This window comes from Phoxinus phoxinus (genome assembly GCF_949152265.1).
Source record: "Phoxinus phoxinus genome assembly, chromosome: 1".
In the NCBI taxonomy this organism is placed as follows: Eukaryota; Metazoa; Chordata; class Actinopteri; order Cypriniformes; family Leuciscidae; genus Phoxinus; species Phoxinus phoxinus.
Window position 1 is genome coordinate 25,746,081 of NC_136876.1, and position 18,059 is coordinate 25,764,139.

General features: G+C 38.8%; 1 protein-coding gene across 27 annotated transcripts in view; it reads right to left on the bottom strand.

The window, feature by feature from the left end:
• Positions 1–290: 290 nt before the first annotated feature.
• rbfox1 (RNA binding fox-1 homolog 1) overlaps positions 291–18,059 on the bottom strand; it is a 295,182-nt gene continuing 277,413 nt past the window's right edge. For 10 of the 27 annotated variants that reach the window (XM_079629418.1, XM_079629415.1, XM_079629416.1 and 7 more), the window contains 3 exons: positions 15,242–15,306; positions 4,117–4,192; positions 291–2,306 (listed from right to left, as the gene is read on the bottom strand). In XM_079629418.1, the coding sequence (XP_079485544.1) occupies positions 2,184–2,306; positions 4,117–4,192; positions 15,242–15,306 (264 nt within the window). In that variant the 3' untranslated portion in view covers positions 291–2,183. Of the gene's footprint in view, positions 2,307–3,412; positions 4,193–6,688; positions 6,742–15,241; positions 15,307–18,059 lie in introns of those variants that run through there. The other 17 variants (XM_079629435.1, XM_079629433.1, XM_079629434.1 and 14 more) reach the window with 3 other exon arrangements.

Below are 18,059 nucleotides of genomic sequence, written 5' to 3' on the forward strand. Positions count from 1 at the left end.
TTTTGTAGAAATATCTGCAGTCCGGAGATGTTTCATAACCCTGAAAGTGTTAGGGATAACCTAATCAGACTGCAAGAATCCGATCTCGCTTCTTCTTAAGGCCGTATATAGATGACCACCTCAGACCTGGAAGCATCAATTCCTTTTAACCTCCTCAGATATGATCGTTTCCCCTTCGCCTTGAGCTCTTCGATGCAATTTTAGGCAATGAAATCAGATCAGAGGACAATCGTACTCCATCATCTGAATATGAGATCCACCAGGCAAAGAAATTCCGAGACAAATTCCCGTTATCTTGAGAAACTTTATTGATGGTTATTGTTATGCAGATCATAGTGCATGCACATACAATGACAAGGAGAAAGCCTGTCCACAACACGTACTTAAAGCAGAAAGAGCAGAATCACAGCAGTGGGTAAGATATTTTTGCCAAGTTGTGTGATGTGACGCACACAGTACACAAGAGGATATTTGCAGCCGGATAAATTGAAGCTGCTCTTTTGTTTGTATTTAATGCAATTGAAACTTTTATAAATACAAAATAAAGAAAAATGAGATATGTGACAAACACCTCTAATTAGGTATACTTGTAAACAACATGAAGGGAAGTCTTCGCGTATGCGCAGCCAAGCTGCGACTCTTCAAGAACACCTCGACAGCTTGTTTGTGTAGCACTTGTAAATGACATAGTTATCATTATTCCTATTTACATATAGATATCTTTTTCACAAGTCATATATTTCTCAGTTTCTCGATAATCAAACAGTTTCAAAGTGTAAAGGCTGTGTTCTAGAAAATAATAGTACAAAGGATGTCACATTAAAAATGATATCAAAACGAAACACTCGGAAGAAGCAGAGAACCAAACGAAAACGGACACACAAGTGAGAAGAAGTGGTGATGAAAAAATTGCAGGTTGTGTGTGCAAAATTGTACAGTTGACAAAAATACTATGATTATATCTACATAATGATTGCATTACTTGTAAAGTGTTGATATAAATCTGTGTATGATTCCATAAAAAATGAGACACCTTTCTCTAACAGTTGGTCTACCACACTAAATCTAAAACATTATACAGTTGTGTTTTTCGTATAAGAGAACATTTTCACTGCACAGATCAAATTTAATACACTGTTTATTTTTTCCCACTCTCATCTTGTACAAATAATCAGTTTCTTAACTTCTGAGAAAAAAAGAAAAAAAAGAAAAGAAAAAAAAGAAGAAAAAAAATATATATAACCGGCGCAACCGTCGCCATCTTTTTTTTCTTTTTCGTGTTTCGTCTTTCCCGTATTATAAAAGTCAGCATTTATATCAATCGACGTACTGGAAGTACTGTAATATAAAAAGAACAACTCGTGGTAGTAGGCCTAAACTAGCGAGGGTCTGACTTAAGGACTAGATAATAGTTAAACAGTAAAAGACTGTCATGATGAATTTTTGGGGAGTTTCTACGAGCTGCTATGTATAGTCTGAATATACACATTGAACACCCCAGGAACATAACCTTTGGCTTTGAGTAATGACTGATATAAGACAGCTTAAATAATCGATACCTCAGTGGTCTCTTTGACCGGCTCTGTGTCTTCTCTGCGCTCGGGGAACTACACCGACTTTACTGGCAGTCCCCGGTCTTTCGGTCTTCCCACCACGCAGACGCCCGTATCTACGCCTACCCACAACCCCCGGCGCACTCTTCCTCTACGGCACAGAACCCAGAAGCGAAAGAAACCAAAAGAAAGACGAAAGGCGATGTCAACGAAAGCGTAAACCACTGGACGACTGTAGTCACTTACACTCTTACAAAATATGATAACCCCGAAGTGACTTTAATATTTATCATACATAACTCATTTACATGATAAAGCCCTAACAATTTGTATCTTCTCATTTTTTTTTCATCTTTTTAAAATCTAGCAGCTCTCTAGATCACCACAGAAACCTCTACAGCCAACAATCTATGTAATCTTTAGAAATTAAAAACCCACAATATTAAAATACACAGCACAAAATATCTGAGGTATAAGATGAAAAATATCCGTTTTTGTCTTCTCTCTCTTAAGAGATGCTAAAATGATGCACTACTGCATGTATTGCAATACCCAGGCCTCTGAATTACTCCTCCTTTACCCCCACAGGAAGATTCTCAATAGGTTTTGAAAGGTTTTTTTTTTTTTTTTTTAGTATGGCGCGAAACGACTGTATCCACCTCGGTATATACTAGCCTGCAAAGAAGAAAGAACGAGACCCACATCATCGGCGTGGCTTCTGGTCTTGGCATCAGTCAAGGGAGCGAAAGCATTCTGGAAGAGAAGCCACGGGTTTGGACACGTTTAATTGACACAGCTCAGAGGGGACCTCCGCTAGCATTCAGGCTATTTACCGTACATACCCCCCGGATGCAAACCAATCACGTTCCATCATGCAGCAAGCACAACGACACACCTCATGCCAGAAGAGATGCATTTAGCTACTTAAAAACGTGAAAGGGGTGAAAAAACACATGAGTTAACAGTGCAAATAATAAAAAAGAGCAACATATATAGAGTTTCATACGCTGCAAAATCATTTTCTTAAAGGGTTGGTTCACCCAAAAATAAAATTGATGTGATTAATTACTCACCCTCATGTCGTTCCAAACCCGTAAGACTTTCGTTCATCTTCGGAACACAAATGAAGATAATTTTGATGAAATCTGATCTCACCATAAACAGCCATTTAATTACCACTTTCAAGGCCCAGAAAGGTAGTAAAGACATAGTTAAAATAGTCCATGTGACTCCAGTGGTTCAACCTTAATGTTATGAAGCGACGAGAATATTTTTGTGCACAAAAAACAAACAAAAATTACGACTTTATTTAACAATTTCTTCTCTTCCGTGTCAGTATCTGACGCTGTTCATGTTGTAAACACAGCGCAGCGCTTAAGGGTTCTACGTCAGAACTCTAGCTCAGTATCGGCTGGATCCTGCGTCGCTCATAACATTACATTTGAACCACTGGAGCCACATGTACTTTTTAAATGATATCTTTACTACCTTTCTTGGCCTTGAAAGTTGCAATGACATTGCTGTCTATGAGTCAGAAAGCTCACAATTTTTATCAAAAATATCTTAATTTGTGTTTCAAAGATGAACGAAGGTCTTACAGGTCTGGAACGACATGAGGGTGAGTAATTAATTACAGACATTTCATTTTCTAACCCTTTAACCTGTATTTTCGTCTTATTTTCCGGCAAAAATCTGTAAAAAGATAAATTACCAAAAACAAAACTGTATAATATATGTCTGAGAAAATGTTTTATCTGAGTAATTATATATATATATATATATATATATATATATATATATATATATATATATATATATATATATATATATATATGTGTATTTTTTAGGTGTGGACACAAACAAAATTTTTGCAGTTTTGCAGGCAAAAACAAAAGGACATATTTTGGTAATAGTGTAGATGTATGTCAGAAGCGATGTAGCCTCGTGGGAAGTACTCCAACATACTGGAAAACTAGACAAAAATACAGATTAAGAAGTTGATCTTTGCAGTGTGCATTTTGTATGCAACGTGGACATTTTGCGATCAAAAGCAGTCCACGTACAAACAAGTCTCACATCCCAGTGGGCGCCCGGAGACTCCCGACGGTCTTCCTTGCACTCTTTCATCAATCCGTCTCTCCTCTGCTCGCTCCCTCTTTTAGCTGTTGCTACAGCACCACTTAGGTGATGGATTTAATTATCAAAATGACTAATTATTCCATTAAGGGGAGCGCACGGCTAGGTGATATTCACAAAATTAGAAATATAATAACTAACATGCACTACACTGCCAAGAAATTAAGACATTTATCATGTTTACTGGGAGGATTAATGTGGCATTTCAGCTGCCGTTAGCACAAGAGACAAATTCAATTAAGTTTAAGTGAGGAGATGTCAGCAGTGCTAAAATCCATGCAGGAGGAAAAGGTGGGAAGAAAAGGGAAAAGAATGAGCATACATGACAAGCGTGCACAGAGAAAAGAACAGGGAAGGGATAAATAAAGGGGTAACGAGGAAAGAGAAAAAAGAGAGAGGAAACGAGGAGGAAGAGGCAGGTGCTCACCATGGCACCAACGCTGTATGTGGCTGCTGGAGCAAGTGCGTGGTTGTAGGGGTCGGCAGCATAAACTCGTCCGTAACTGTGGAAACAAAGAGACGGTCAGATCGTGCCGGCAAGTTGAAAATCGCTCCTTTTCTATGCAAGCACAAATGTCATACAGTCATATACAACACCACGGACTGAAGCAACTACGTACTGTATGGTGATGATTTCAGAGTGTTTGGAAAATGACAATCAAATGAAGTCAGAGAGGAGAAGGTCACATGGCTCTTGCAGTCATGCTGCACAGGGCAGAGGAAGACATCACTGTTTGAAAGTTGAAGGGAATGTTGTGCAAGACATCATTAGATGCTCTGCTCATTCTAATTCTGTGATTACGGGATGGCAGCGCTTACAGCAACATCCGTTTGTACATACGAGCTTTGGCAAATCGGTACCAAGAGGAACTTGTTTTTTTTCTAGTTCAATACACTTCAATTTTTTTCGCAGTTTCATTTAGGCGTATTGATAAAAAAAAATACACCACAGGAGAAAAAAACCCCCAAACAGACCAGAGATCAATGTTTTACAGAACTTGCCCAAAAAACTAAACATCTGTTCATTATCCTTGAAGAAAATGTTGCAGTTTAATGTGAATGTGAGCCTAATGTACTTTTCAAGTGTCTTTTATCCTGAGATCTCACGTTGTTCCCCCTCAAAATTTGAGTTAAAACAACCTGGAATATCTGCTGCTTCGAGCATTGTTATGCATGCATGGTGTTTTTGGACCAACTCAAGAGACGATCAAAAGGCAGAGAATTTAGTCAATTTACATATTCCGCCACTCCTGGCGATTAAGAAGTTAATCCACTGCAAATTAGTACAGACATTGTTATTCACTACACAGTCGCTCTGTCTTCATATTTCAATGCGCGGCCAAGTATTTTGTTTGACCTGCGTTATCTGTGTTTACAGGGGTTAGTTTTAATGAGTATGCAGTGCAGTGATCAAACCAGGGCTGCCTGGGCTCTTCAGGAGCTAAGATTGAAAAGGTGACCCCTAAGGATATAGCACCTGGTGAATTATTCCTAAAGAATTAGGTAAAGGGAAAACGCTGATTGGATGAGTAACCTGAAATGCAAGAACTTGGGCTCTTAATGGCTTGTTTGAAGGACACAGTTGGTGTTTTTCTAGCAGTGCTACAAATTTAAGCTTAAACTTGTCCTTGTGACTATCGGTTTGTTCCTTTCCAAGATTCGTCATAGTAGACTCTTCCTGCCGCCCAACGAGACAGGTCGAAGGCAACCACCCCCCATCCCCCCATCCCCCACTTGATTTATGAGACTGGTAAGCTCTATGTTTGTTAATGAACACCAGTGACTCCAACATACAGCTAAATTAGATCTGGGCCCTGAGATGCAGGTTAATAAATCTTAGATGGCTGGGATATATCTGCATTATTGACTTGATGCTCATTATTTTGGAAAATGTGTGCTCCAGCAGCGCCATTCCTCTAAATGTATTGACTTTTCCCACCAGGAGACCGCATGGACAGCTCATTTCTATGATTTCTTTAAACAATGCCGGGCTGTACTTTAGGGGATCTAATGCGAGTTGCGGATCCTCTCCACTTTACTATCTGATTAAGTTGGTTTGTGAACGTGTGGCCTTCGAGGTTATCAGCAATTATTGAACTGGGACAATTAGACCATAATTTGCAAGTTTTTCAGACTCCAAATTACACATTCCAATTGTGTTTTACAGAAAACAGCTGATGTCTTCAAGAAAGTGCCGTCTGCTAAATTACAGCCTTGTTAGCATATTCATTTTCCCTGGTCGAGGCGGGGAATAAAGAAAAAGAAGAAAGGCAAGGGGAAAAAATAGGGCTGTCACAAAATCAATGTGTGGATGGACAAGTCCATTCTCCTCTTGGTATACCGCAACTCAAACCAGTAACAATCACACTAGTGTCATTCCCAAGATCTAGCCACCTATAGCCAAAGTGCAAGACACCATACACTACATGAGCAACCTTGATACCACAATGACAACATCACTAGCACTACACGCCTGTAAAATGATAACAAACAAACCAACCAAAAAAAAAAAAGTCCTCTCGAGCACACACAAACACACACACACATACAGATCTAATGGAGAGGGAGGGGCGATGGCGGATAACTCAAAGGAACGATGGAACACAAGGAAGATTAAGAAAGAAAAAAAAAGGAAAAATCACAGATTCCAAGCTCGTGACAAGCGTGTTCATTTCACTCTTCAAGGAACACATGCCTCTTCCAAGCAATGCCATGGGAGAGAGAAACAGAAGACGAGAACGATGAATGCGATGCCTTCCAGCTATCCTCATGCAGTACTCCAAAACTACTCCACTCGTCCAAAAAAGAGCATTCAAGAGAAACGTAGTAAGAAAAAAATGTAACATCTACTAATCAAAGGGGGCAGAAATAAGGAGACAGCCGGGCAATAGAAGCACTCACTGTCAGGGTGCATTAAAAAAGGGGGTATGCTCGCTCCCTCATGGGTGCATAGAGAAAGTGAGGGTGATTTGGTATTCATTTATAGTTATTTATGTTACCTGAGGAGGTGTTACAAGAAATTTCATCTGCTGCAACGAAGACGAAATGATTTCTGCAAGAGAAGATAAAATTTACAATACCGCCTGCTGACTGGCTGGATGGACGAGAGGTGGGGGGTGTGGGGGGGGCAGGGTTAAGGGATTGGAAAGGGGGTAGGGGATGGATGGTGAGGGTGCTTGGCATAAATGGGTTTTAGTTCACAAGCAAAAACAACCAGAGCTCTCTGTGTGCGGCCCTGCACGCTGCACGGGTATCAACATGGAGGAAGAGGGAAAAGCATGCAGAGATGCAAATGCGGGAGTAAAGAAGAGGGGTAAAAAAAGACATATACAGTATATCAGAGATGAGACTAAATCAAAACCTCGGACGGGGACCGATTCAATAGGAACTGCAGCTGTGCTCGAGACGCTTTTGATTTCGCCGCTCTAAACGTCCTCTGTAAACCCCCTCCCTCCATCACTATTGTTCTGTAAAAGTCAAGGAACTGCATTCACAGCATTACTGAATAGCGCTGGGATGGCCTTGATCGGTCACATAAAAGCCAGTCGTCGAGCCCGTTAGAAACACCTGAGACTCCGACCATTATACATAGATTATATTGGAAATCAAAGCAGATAATATTATTCATCAAAGTGCTTATGTCATACACCGTAAACTGTTCTTGGGAGTGAGACGAGAAGAGAAAGAAAAGGAAAACTACCTCTGTATTCTGAACAGATTTATGTTAGATATATTTGAAAATGTCAAAATAACTAGGTGCACTCATTAAACACGTTTTACATAAAGAAATAAAGAAATAGTACATTTTGAAAAATATTTGGGGTAGGTACGATTTAAAAAAAAGTAAATTATATTTTTATTACGCAAAAAGTTGATCAAAAGTGTCAGTAAAGACATTTATAATATTACAAAATATTTATATTTGAAATAAATGCTATTCTTTTGAAATTTCTATTCATCAAAGAATCCTGGAAAACATATCACGGTGTCCACAAAAATATTAAGCAGCACAACTGTTTGCCACATTGATAATAATCAGAAATATTTCTGATGCTATAATGATGCTGAAAACTCAGCATTTCCTGCACAGGAATACATTTTAAAATGTATTAAAATAGAAAAAAATATTTTAAATTGGAAAGTGCTTTTAAATTTAAATTGGAATAAAATTGGTGAACATAAGAGACTTCTTTAAAAAAAAAAATCGTATTAGTCAACATAAAAGTCAAAACTGACCATATTTACTTTCTTAATGTATGTTCCTGGTCGTCTTATTGAATGACGGACCAGTCCAAGTTGTTATGAATAATTTTTCTTGTTTGTTTTTCATTAAAAATGTTTCTGCTGAAGTCACTTCAAGCTACACTGTGTAATTTTTTTAAGTTGATTCTTAGCAAAAAACACTTTGTTCTTTCAAAATGATATGTGCTCATTCATGTATAATTACTTCTACCAACTAATCAAGTATTCTCGTAAGCGTAGAATCTGCCATTTATATATGAGCGAGTCGTTCGAATGGCGGAAGCCATGTTGCGCCTCCATCTTGAAAATACATAAGACAAAGAGGGACATATCTGGAAATTCAAGCTTTGCCTTTCGCGTTTTTACACTCAGTGGCACCGTGACGAATGCGAGGGCGAGATTACTCGCGACTGTCGGCAGATTTGAAATAATACGGCCACCGTAGGAGTTAAAACACCCTTGGAATGGGAGGGGCTAGAAAGTAATATTCAGTTGGTAGTCATATACAATTTCGCCGCTAGATGGGAGAAAATCATACACAATGTAGCTTTAAGACCTATGCCAAATTATTTAGACAAAGTTTTGTTTTTGTTTTTTAAACGAACAAAACTAACACTGGTTCAATCGATTCCCAATGGAAATATGCAAATCTCGCTCTACTTAAATAAAATAAAAATGATATTCTCTGTCACTCAGAAATAGTTGGATTATGGAAGAAAATGTTATTACAACTGGCAAATCAAGATGACTATAAAATTACGTAAATTTAGAACAATAAAAAATGCTTTTTATTTTGGTAACCATTCAAGACAATTCCAGCACTATTCAGTAGAGCTGTGAATGCAGTGTAATTCAATCATAAGTGCCACTAGGTAGTTCAATACGACTGCCATACAGCCAAACGTGCGCAAAAAAAGACTAAAATTACTGAGTGAACCTTTAATCTTGAGAATTGTGAAATATAGGCCTATATTTAGATTAAATTTAATCAACATTTATTTTTAACAGATTTAAGTCAGCAGATACCGTATACAGGACTATAGTAGCCTTGTTTTATATATATATATATATATATATATATATATATATATATATATATATATATATATATATATATATATATATATAAATAAAAATGCTGTAAAAAATAAATCTGCATTGTTAATCCTTTTGATATTATATTTAAAAGATTTGCAAAAATCTAACTTTTCATTGAAGAAAAATAATTGAAAGTGGGGGGAAAATCACATTATGAAATAAATGTTTTTCTCCAAAACACGTTGGGAACAATTATTTGCCCGCTTTTATTAAGTACCGGTATGTTTGCAACCTCCTTTTCCCAGGATAAGCTCTGAGTTTTCTCCTATAATGCCTGATGAGTTTGGAGAACACCTGACAAGAGATCAGAGACTATTCCTCCAAGCTTAAGTGTTTGCTGCCAAAAAAGCTATTTTTTTTGGTTTCATCTAACCATAGAACCCGTCCCGTTTGAAGTGCCAGTAGTGTCAGGTACTTTTCAAACGTTCTATGGTCAGATGAAACAAAAAAAATAGCTTTTTTGGCAGCAAACACTTAAGATGGGTTTGGTGCATACAGGGATAAAAAAGTACTCCATGTGTAAAATGAAATACTCTGCTGTATCTTTACTGCTGTGGGCCGAATTTTCTGCCAGAGGTCCTGGACATCTTGTTCAGATACATGGCATCATGGATTGGATCAAATACCAACAGATAAAAAAATCGAAACCTAACAGACTGTGCTAGAAATCTTATAACGGGCCATGTTTGGGTCTTCCAACAGGACAGTGATCCAAAAACACGAGCACAAAACCAAGCATTTGCAATGGCCATCCCAGTACACAGACCTGAACCCTATAGAAAATGAGTGGGCTGAACTGAAGAGAAGGATCTGGAGAGATTCTGTATGGAGGAATGGTCTCTGATCTCTTGTCAGGTGTTCTCCAAACTCATCAGGCATTATAGGAGAAAACTCAGAGCTGTTATCTTGGGAAAAGGAGGTTGCAAACATATTTAATAAAAGGGGGCAAATAATTGTTCCCAACGTGTTTTGGAGAAAAACATTTATTTCATAATGTGATTTCCCCCCCACTTTCTATTATTTTACTTCAATGAAAGGTTAGATTTTTGCAATTTTTTTAAATATAATATCAAAAGGATTAACAATGCAGATTTATTTTTTACAGCCATCTTTGACCATATTTACAAAGGGGGCAGATAATTCTGACCAGCACTGTATATATATATATAAAAATTCTAAGGACTCTTTAAATGCAAACAGGATTGGGGTAAATGGTGCATTCTGGGTAAACAAACATGACTAGCATGAGCCATATCATTGGTTACATTACACAAGCTTCATGAGTCACTTCACAGGTGTGACAAATGATGTGTCATGGCTCGATCTCACGTCTAATTAGAGACATTGGCCGCCATATTGCCAGGCCCATTTTTAATTGCCGCTTGGAGCTATATTTAATAACTAAATGAATCATTCATTCCTGCTATGCATTCAGATTGAATCGGCCCTCTTAATCATGTTAGCGGGTTTGTTTTGAATACAATGTTCTATTTGGCATGACAGTATTGACCGTCCCAATGCGCAAACACACACACACGCACGCACGCACACACACACACACGCGCGCGCGCACGCACGCACGCACGCACGCACACACACACACACACACACACACACACACACACACACACACACACACACACACACACACACACACACACACACACACACACACACACACACACACACACACACGTGCACGCACGCACACACGCACACACACACACACACACGCACACACACGCGCACACACGCACGCACACACACGCACACACACACACGCACACACACACGCGCACACACACGCGCACAGACACGCACACACACGGGAGAAAAGCTCAATGCAGACATGCATTTCAACACATGCATTAAATGGTGCACTTTCTATAATTCATAGTGCCTTACAAAATTAGATATGTATTGGCTTCAGATATGACCATTGATTCCAATCATACACATTAAAGACTACACATGCACTTCATGAAGACGCTAAAGTCACAAGCACTTTATATGAGCAGTAGTACACTAGACTACACTGTATAATGTTTCATCTCTTTGTATCAGCAGTGGTCAAAATGCAGACATCTGGCCAACACATTCAGGGGTTTAAAGCACTTGAATAATTGTACTTCATTCATAAAAATAAAAATATTTGGAAATTGGAAATATGTACTTTACCAAAAACTAAACATTTGTAACTCTACTCAATAAAATTTCGAATGAAAACATTATACTTTTTTAGTTCAATTTAATAATAATAACACTAATAATACAAAAATTAAGTAACGTTTTCTATTTGAATATATTTAAAAATGTGATTTATTCCAGTGATGTTGAAACTGAATTTTCAGCATCATTACTCCTGTCTTCAGTGTCACATGATCCTTCAGAAATCATTAGAATATGATGATTTTCTGCTCAAGAAACATTTATTATCATCATCAATGTTGAAAACAGTTGTGTGGAACCATGATACATTTTTAGAATTATTTGATGAATAGAATAGCATTTATTGGAAATAGAAATATTTTGTAACATTATGTCTTTACCATAATGTTTTATCAATTTAATGCAAAGTTGCTAAATAAAAGTACAGATTTCTTTTTTTTTATGGTATAGTGTATATTTTTGTTGGTCTTCATAGTCTTCAACTATATTAGTCATTTATTCATCCTTGAAGAGATGTCAACATAGTCTTTGATACAAAGCAAAGCAAAGCTGTTTAATTACATCATAACCATTCTTGACGACAAACACTTAAGGCTTTACATTTGACATTCAAGTGTCAACACTTTCTAAGGAAAAAGTTGACTTTTTACTTAGAAATACTTTCACTCAAGTATATTTTTAGCATGATACATTGATTTTTTTTAATTATGTGAAATCCCATACTGTCACTTCCGTATCATTTCTCAGTGCTTTTAACACCCCTGAGCATGCCTGGTATGCGTTAGCAGCATAATTTACTAATAAACCGAATGAATGGCCTTTGATACAAGAGTTTAAAGAGTTGCCTTAGCTTCCCGCACAGCTGTTACCCTGGGCCCTGAGGGTTTCAGCTCAGTCCAGGGAGCGCCAGAAACACGCACAACGGGCCACCTCAACCTCTCCTGAACAAGCGTCGCGGGGACAGAGGTCATGGTGGGTTGTAGGAAAGCGTGTCCTCCTGACCCACGTGTCCCTGGCCCGCAGCTGTTCAGATGGGAGCGGTCGAGCCTTGAGCGGTGACTTCAGAGAGAGAAACGGCCCTGACCCGGACTCCGCATCCCAGCAGCATCGACCCTGGACATCTCTGACAGAGAGCGAGTGAAGCTCTGACAAACAGCAAGAACCAGATGGAGAGGCTAACTGCTAATGAGACCAGCTGCGGGACGCCAGGGTGTCGGAGTGCGCCACTTTGTTAAGATAAAGCTTTTGGGGTATTGATATCCGCCACCATGGAAGGCAAGAGATCAACTGCAGTCAAAACACTCGCAGGATTAGCGGAGATCAGAGATGATATCTTTCACACGAGGTGATAACATCTAACAACGCTGAGAGGTTATTTTAATGGAGGCAGATTGAACGATTAAACTCCGACTATCTAAAAAACGTTACTCATTGAGACATGAATAATTAAAACATTTTTATGAGGGAGTAGAGATTATAAGTCATTTACATTGGAAATGAATAATTCAATCATTTTAAATCTGAGAAATGTAAAAAAAATAAAAAGAATGACTTCTCAATAACAATAATTTATAAGTTCTATCATGAAAGACTATTCAAACTCATTTACCTAGAATTTGTATCGGAAAACCTAATTTGTATGCTGGGCAGCGGTTTAAATTTCCCAAAGCTGTGATTATTCTCAAAATGTGTCTAAAGGTAAACAAAATAATTCAAATGTTATTGAGAGGCCTCTTCATTTGCATAATCAATCAAGCGGGTTTCTGCAGAGAGCGACACAACATTAAGGAAACTTTCTAAATTGAATCAGTTCGAGCATTAGCATTAGCTCTACCCACTGGCAAAGCAATGACTATGTCTACTAGTAGAACTACATTTTTAATACAAACTGAACCACAGGCAATTTTGGGGGGTTCATAGAACATAATAAAAGAGAGACTACGATCTGTATTACTGACAAAACACTTTTTGCAATTGCTGAAACACTTTATTCATGTCTGTAGCAGGACGATCTGTGCACAGATATCTGATACGGTCTGATACTCTATGAGCAATAGTAATACTGATGCTTAGCTTAGGAAAAATCTCTGATGTCACAAGATGTACAGTAGTGGCACAACCGTTTATTTATCTATTTCCCAATAACCGGATCAGAATCCATGTTAAACAAAAACAGAAATGACGTAGATGGTCAGAAAATGTCAAGGTAGGAAAACTTACATTTATTAAAGTATTAAGTCTTCCAAATATAAAAATTTAAACTTAATGCAAAATTAGTAAATGTAAAGGTGAAAAGCTATACTATCTTATAAGCTATACTAGAAATGTCCCTGACTGCATACCATTAAAACGTTTAGGGTCAGTCATTTTATTTTATTCAGCAAAGATGCAAAAAAGATTATTCTTCATCAAAGAATCCTAAAAATATGAAGTATAGTTTTCACAAAAAATTTTAAGCGGCACAACTGTTTTCAACATTGATAACAATAAGAAATGTTTCTTGAGCAGCAATTCTGAAGAATCATGTGACACTGAAGATTAGAGTAACGACGCTGAAAAATGTTATACAGTAAACAAAATACATTAATGTTTTAAAACTTATAACAAAAGAAAGTTGTTGTTTTAAAATTTCACAATACTACTGTTTTTACTTGCATAAGCAACTTTCAAAAAATTGGAAAAAATCTTACTGACCCCAAACCTTTGAATGGTACTTCTTGATTTTTTATTTAACATGGATTCTGTTCCATTTATTGGTAAATAAGTAAATAAAATCTTTTAATGTTTAACTTGGACAAGCTAGTGCATCTTTACATGATTACATGATTGCCTAAGCCGAGAGTAATCGAACCAACAGAAAATCAGATTACCGCTATACCATAAAAGACTTCTCATAACAAGAAGCCACAGAACAGCAACAAGAGCCCTTGTAATCAATAACGTGGTTTCTTAGGATAGTATTACTCTAATCTCTGAGGACAGTCTACTGTATTTTTTTCAGAGAAGTCCCTGCATGTGAGAAGGACACATGTGGTTATTGAACTGATCATGAAACCACCCGGCCTGGCAACAATTACAAACAATAAAGACTCTACCACATGCAGCTCACGGCCGGCAAACATCCAAAAGTGCGCTCTGGTGCGTTTCGTCCCGATCCATGGCTAATGATCAGCCTTTGCCGCGGACACTAGGATCGGCATACGCACAAACACTCCCGAGATGATTACATAAACATGATGTAATGATGATGAGCACCACGCACAACCGGTCGGGTGTGATTCACGGCACACAACTTTCAACATGCATGCAGGGACACCGTTGACAGATTATGACAGCACTGCTAAGATGACATGATAATCAAGTGTTGCTTCATCTAGTTATGGCTGCACAATATCAGTTGTTGCATGTCGGATGACAGCATTACGATCATTATTTGGCATTAACAGTCATGAGCAGATATGCTTTTGTGTCATGCGAATGTTTTACAATCACATCAAGGCTCCGAATTTGCTTTATTCTTGATTGCGTGCCATCTGCAATAAGCTTACACTCACAACTGACGAGAGAGAGAGAGAGAGAGAGAGAGAGAGAGAGAGAGAGAGAGAGAGAGAGAAAAGGAAATCAAAATCAGCCAAGACGACTTCCTCTGGTCGCCCTGCCAAACGGGCTTTTGTCTCATCTCTGAGGAACTGTCAGGTCTATCCCACTTCATTCTGCAGTTACAGTTGCTCCACCATGGATGCGCTTCACCATTACATTTGCAGTGACATCTCATTTGATTTAATTTGCCAATTACTGCACTGGGCACCATGATATTCCCCATCACCACTGGCGAGGGGAATTAGGCTAATAAATCAGGCTGGCCTTTTTTTTCTTCTTTTTTTGAGCGCACGCCTGCCTCTGCTCGTGACGAAGGGAGAGAGTTTGACCTCAGAGGAGTAAGGGTGAGAGAGAACGAGGCTGGGTTGGGTGTTAAGGGCCCCGCCGGAGGGCCTGGTAAGGTGGTGTTGTCAGTGGTGTGCAGGCAGCGGTGTGTGTCTTACCTGTCACTGTAGGCAGCGGCGGTAGCAGTAGCAGGCTGAGTGTATCGGTAGGCAGCGTAACCACCCTAGAAACACAACACACACACTCGCTCACATGGGCACGTCGACAACAGATGTTTGGACTTTTTTATAAAATGTGTTTGTGAGAAATAAAAGAGCGATGGTAGGGGGAGGGGGGAGTTGGGTTTGATGTTATGTGCTTTGACAGAGACTGTACGACTGAATCTCATGGAGATGAAGAGGCATGGAGTGCTTCTGGAGAGCAGCACGCGACAACGTCGCATTCGTTCACTCGGAGTTCACGGTATCGGCGCACGCAATTGCCGGCATGCTCCAAAAGAGGGGACGCACATGTCATAATCATAGCTATTAAATATGCATAATCTAATTACAAAGCAGCAGCCTTATGTTGGTGTGAGTCAACCTAGTTTCTTATTCATCTCATGCTTGCATCTGAGGATTAATTATGTAGCGCTGTCATACTACACTACTTCTTTTTGCCAACGACAGAGAAAGAAATAATTTCAACATGTGGAACGGTAACATCTGATGTTAAGTTAGGCAAAAAGGCCAAACAAACACATCCAGTCAAAAGCGCACGTCTGCTGATTTGAACGGTGTTGTTTTCATAGTTAATGACTGTGCGAGATGGAGCTGTCTGCTTAAAATACTCCCACACGGTCAGTGCTGTGGATTTTTTTTTTTTTTACTTTTTTGATTTTATATAAGAATTAATTTATTTAATTTAGTGTCAACCATTTTTGTCTTATCTATAAACCCACAGCCCCATTATACCCTTTATAAATACTAAACCAGATATCTGCCTCTGTCTGGAGTCTCAAAATAAATGCACAGTTGTCATAAAATACAAACTATCATACTTGCACTGCAAAAATATTTGTATTTATCATTATAAATAATCTTTATTTAAATTAATAATCTTTGTCAAACGTATTTCTGTAATTTGTCGTTTTATTTTACACTTGATTTACTTTTCAGAGCTTGATTTTCTTCATTAGTAATTCAAATTAAAACAGTTGAATAAAGTGAAATAAAAAACAGAGTTGTGACTGGCACCAATTTGATACCCATTTTAGGTGCAACACCTACACATATTAAATGTAAAAAACATTTAAACACCTAGAACCTGCTTAAGGTGGTTAGGAAGGAAGGAAGGAAGGAAGGAAGGAAGGAAGGAAGGAAGGAAGGAAGGAAGGAAGGAAGGAAGGAAGGAAGGAGAAAGAAAAAAGAAAGAAACTAAGAAAGCAAACCTTGGTTGGGAATATCTGCTCTAATTTGATTGGTCAGGCGACGCTGTTTAGCTAACTAATAAACTAACAAACATTTAGTCTGACATGCAAGTTGCATATATTCCGATTAACAAAACTGTATTTTAAAAGCAATAATTCACTCGCAATTGGGCTGTTTTACTAAATATTCAGAACAGCACTCTTGCTTGTGTGATGTTGTTTAATGCAATGTAATATTTCCTAATATTTGGTGTAATTATGTAGGCTACTGTTGATTTTCCTCTCATCCATTTTGTTGTTGTTGAGGCACAGCTTCCTTTACCACTCCCATTAGCAGTCCACAGAAAACACCAACCGATAAGTCCATCTGTACACCTCTGCTCTTTCTCTGTTTCTCCAGGGCTTACTGGTCTCCTGACCCTGCTGTTCTCCACACCAGGCCTTCAGGCTGTAGTAATTACCAACCTGCCTCTCCCTGCACTCACACATACATAACAGCAGTTCCTTCTCACAACCTTCTTCATGTTCCTCCCCCTCCCACTTCCGCGCAGCTCACCTCCGTCCTCTAACTCCTTCCATAATGACTCACCGGGTAATTCAACACTCGCACTGCGTGGTCGGCCCCTTAACAAACCATTTCATTTACTCGCACAACGCCGAGCCTGACACATGGCCGTGATGCATCTGCGCTGTATTTAAAGCCGGTGTGATGAGCTGCGGAGCGGGACGGCCGAACGGGGCCCCTTAGTCACCAGGGCTGTCATCTCTGACAGACGGGGGCCGCGGGCATCTACATGTCTCTGAAGCTCCATTAGGCTTGGTCAACTAACCTCGGGGAAACTGACAGGGTGTGCAGGTGTGGTGAGAGTAGTGGTCAGGACTTTTACGCTGAGATGCGCATCTGTTGAGCAGCCACAATTTATCATTATGACTCACAAAGAGAGAGAGGAACAGATAGGGCTCCACTGACTCCTGACTGCTCGTATCTGTCTGGAGTGCATGTGGACATACTGAGCTTATCATGGTTATGGATGCACATGGTGCTTTTCTCATACTTTTACTAGTGTGTGTTTGACTGCAAAACGACCACTTGATGGCCAACAGGTGGGAAATAATACAGAACAAGGGCTTCAATAAAAAAAGTTCCAGTGCATATTTAACAATATGCAACCGTTAGTCCCAGTCCCCAAATCAGACTGGATTGACTATAACAGTCTATCAGCATCTGGGACGTGCTGATAGATGTGCTGATATTCACACTATGCATTAATGGTAATGACTCTTTCTGCAGTTATATGAGCACACCAGAAGGTGGCGGCAAGTGACTGTCTTTATAAGTGAGTCATTGATCATTCAATCAATCGATTTGTTCAAAACCGTGAAAGAAACAAAAGACTGTCTTTATGAGTAAGTAATTTAATCATTCACTCAACCGATTTATTCTTATTATGCGACACGCTCTATCATTTCAATGAGCTGTTTGTGGAGGAACACAATTACAATTAAGTTTATTTTGCTCATCTGTATTTTTGAGACTTTTGAAAGTCTCAGCTTTCATTAAATTGTAT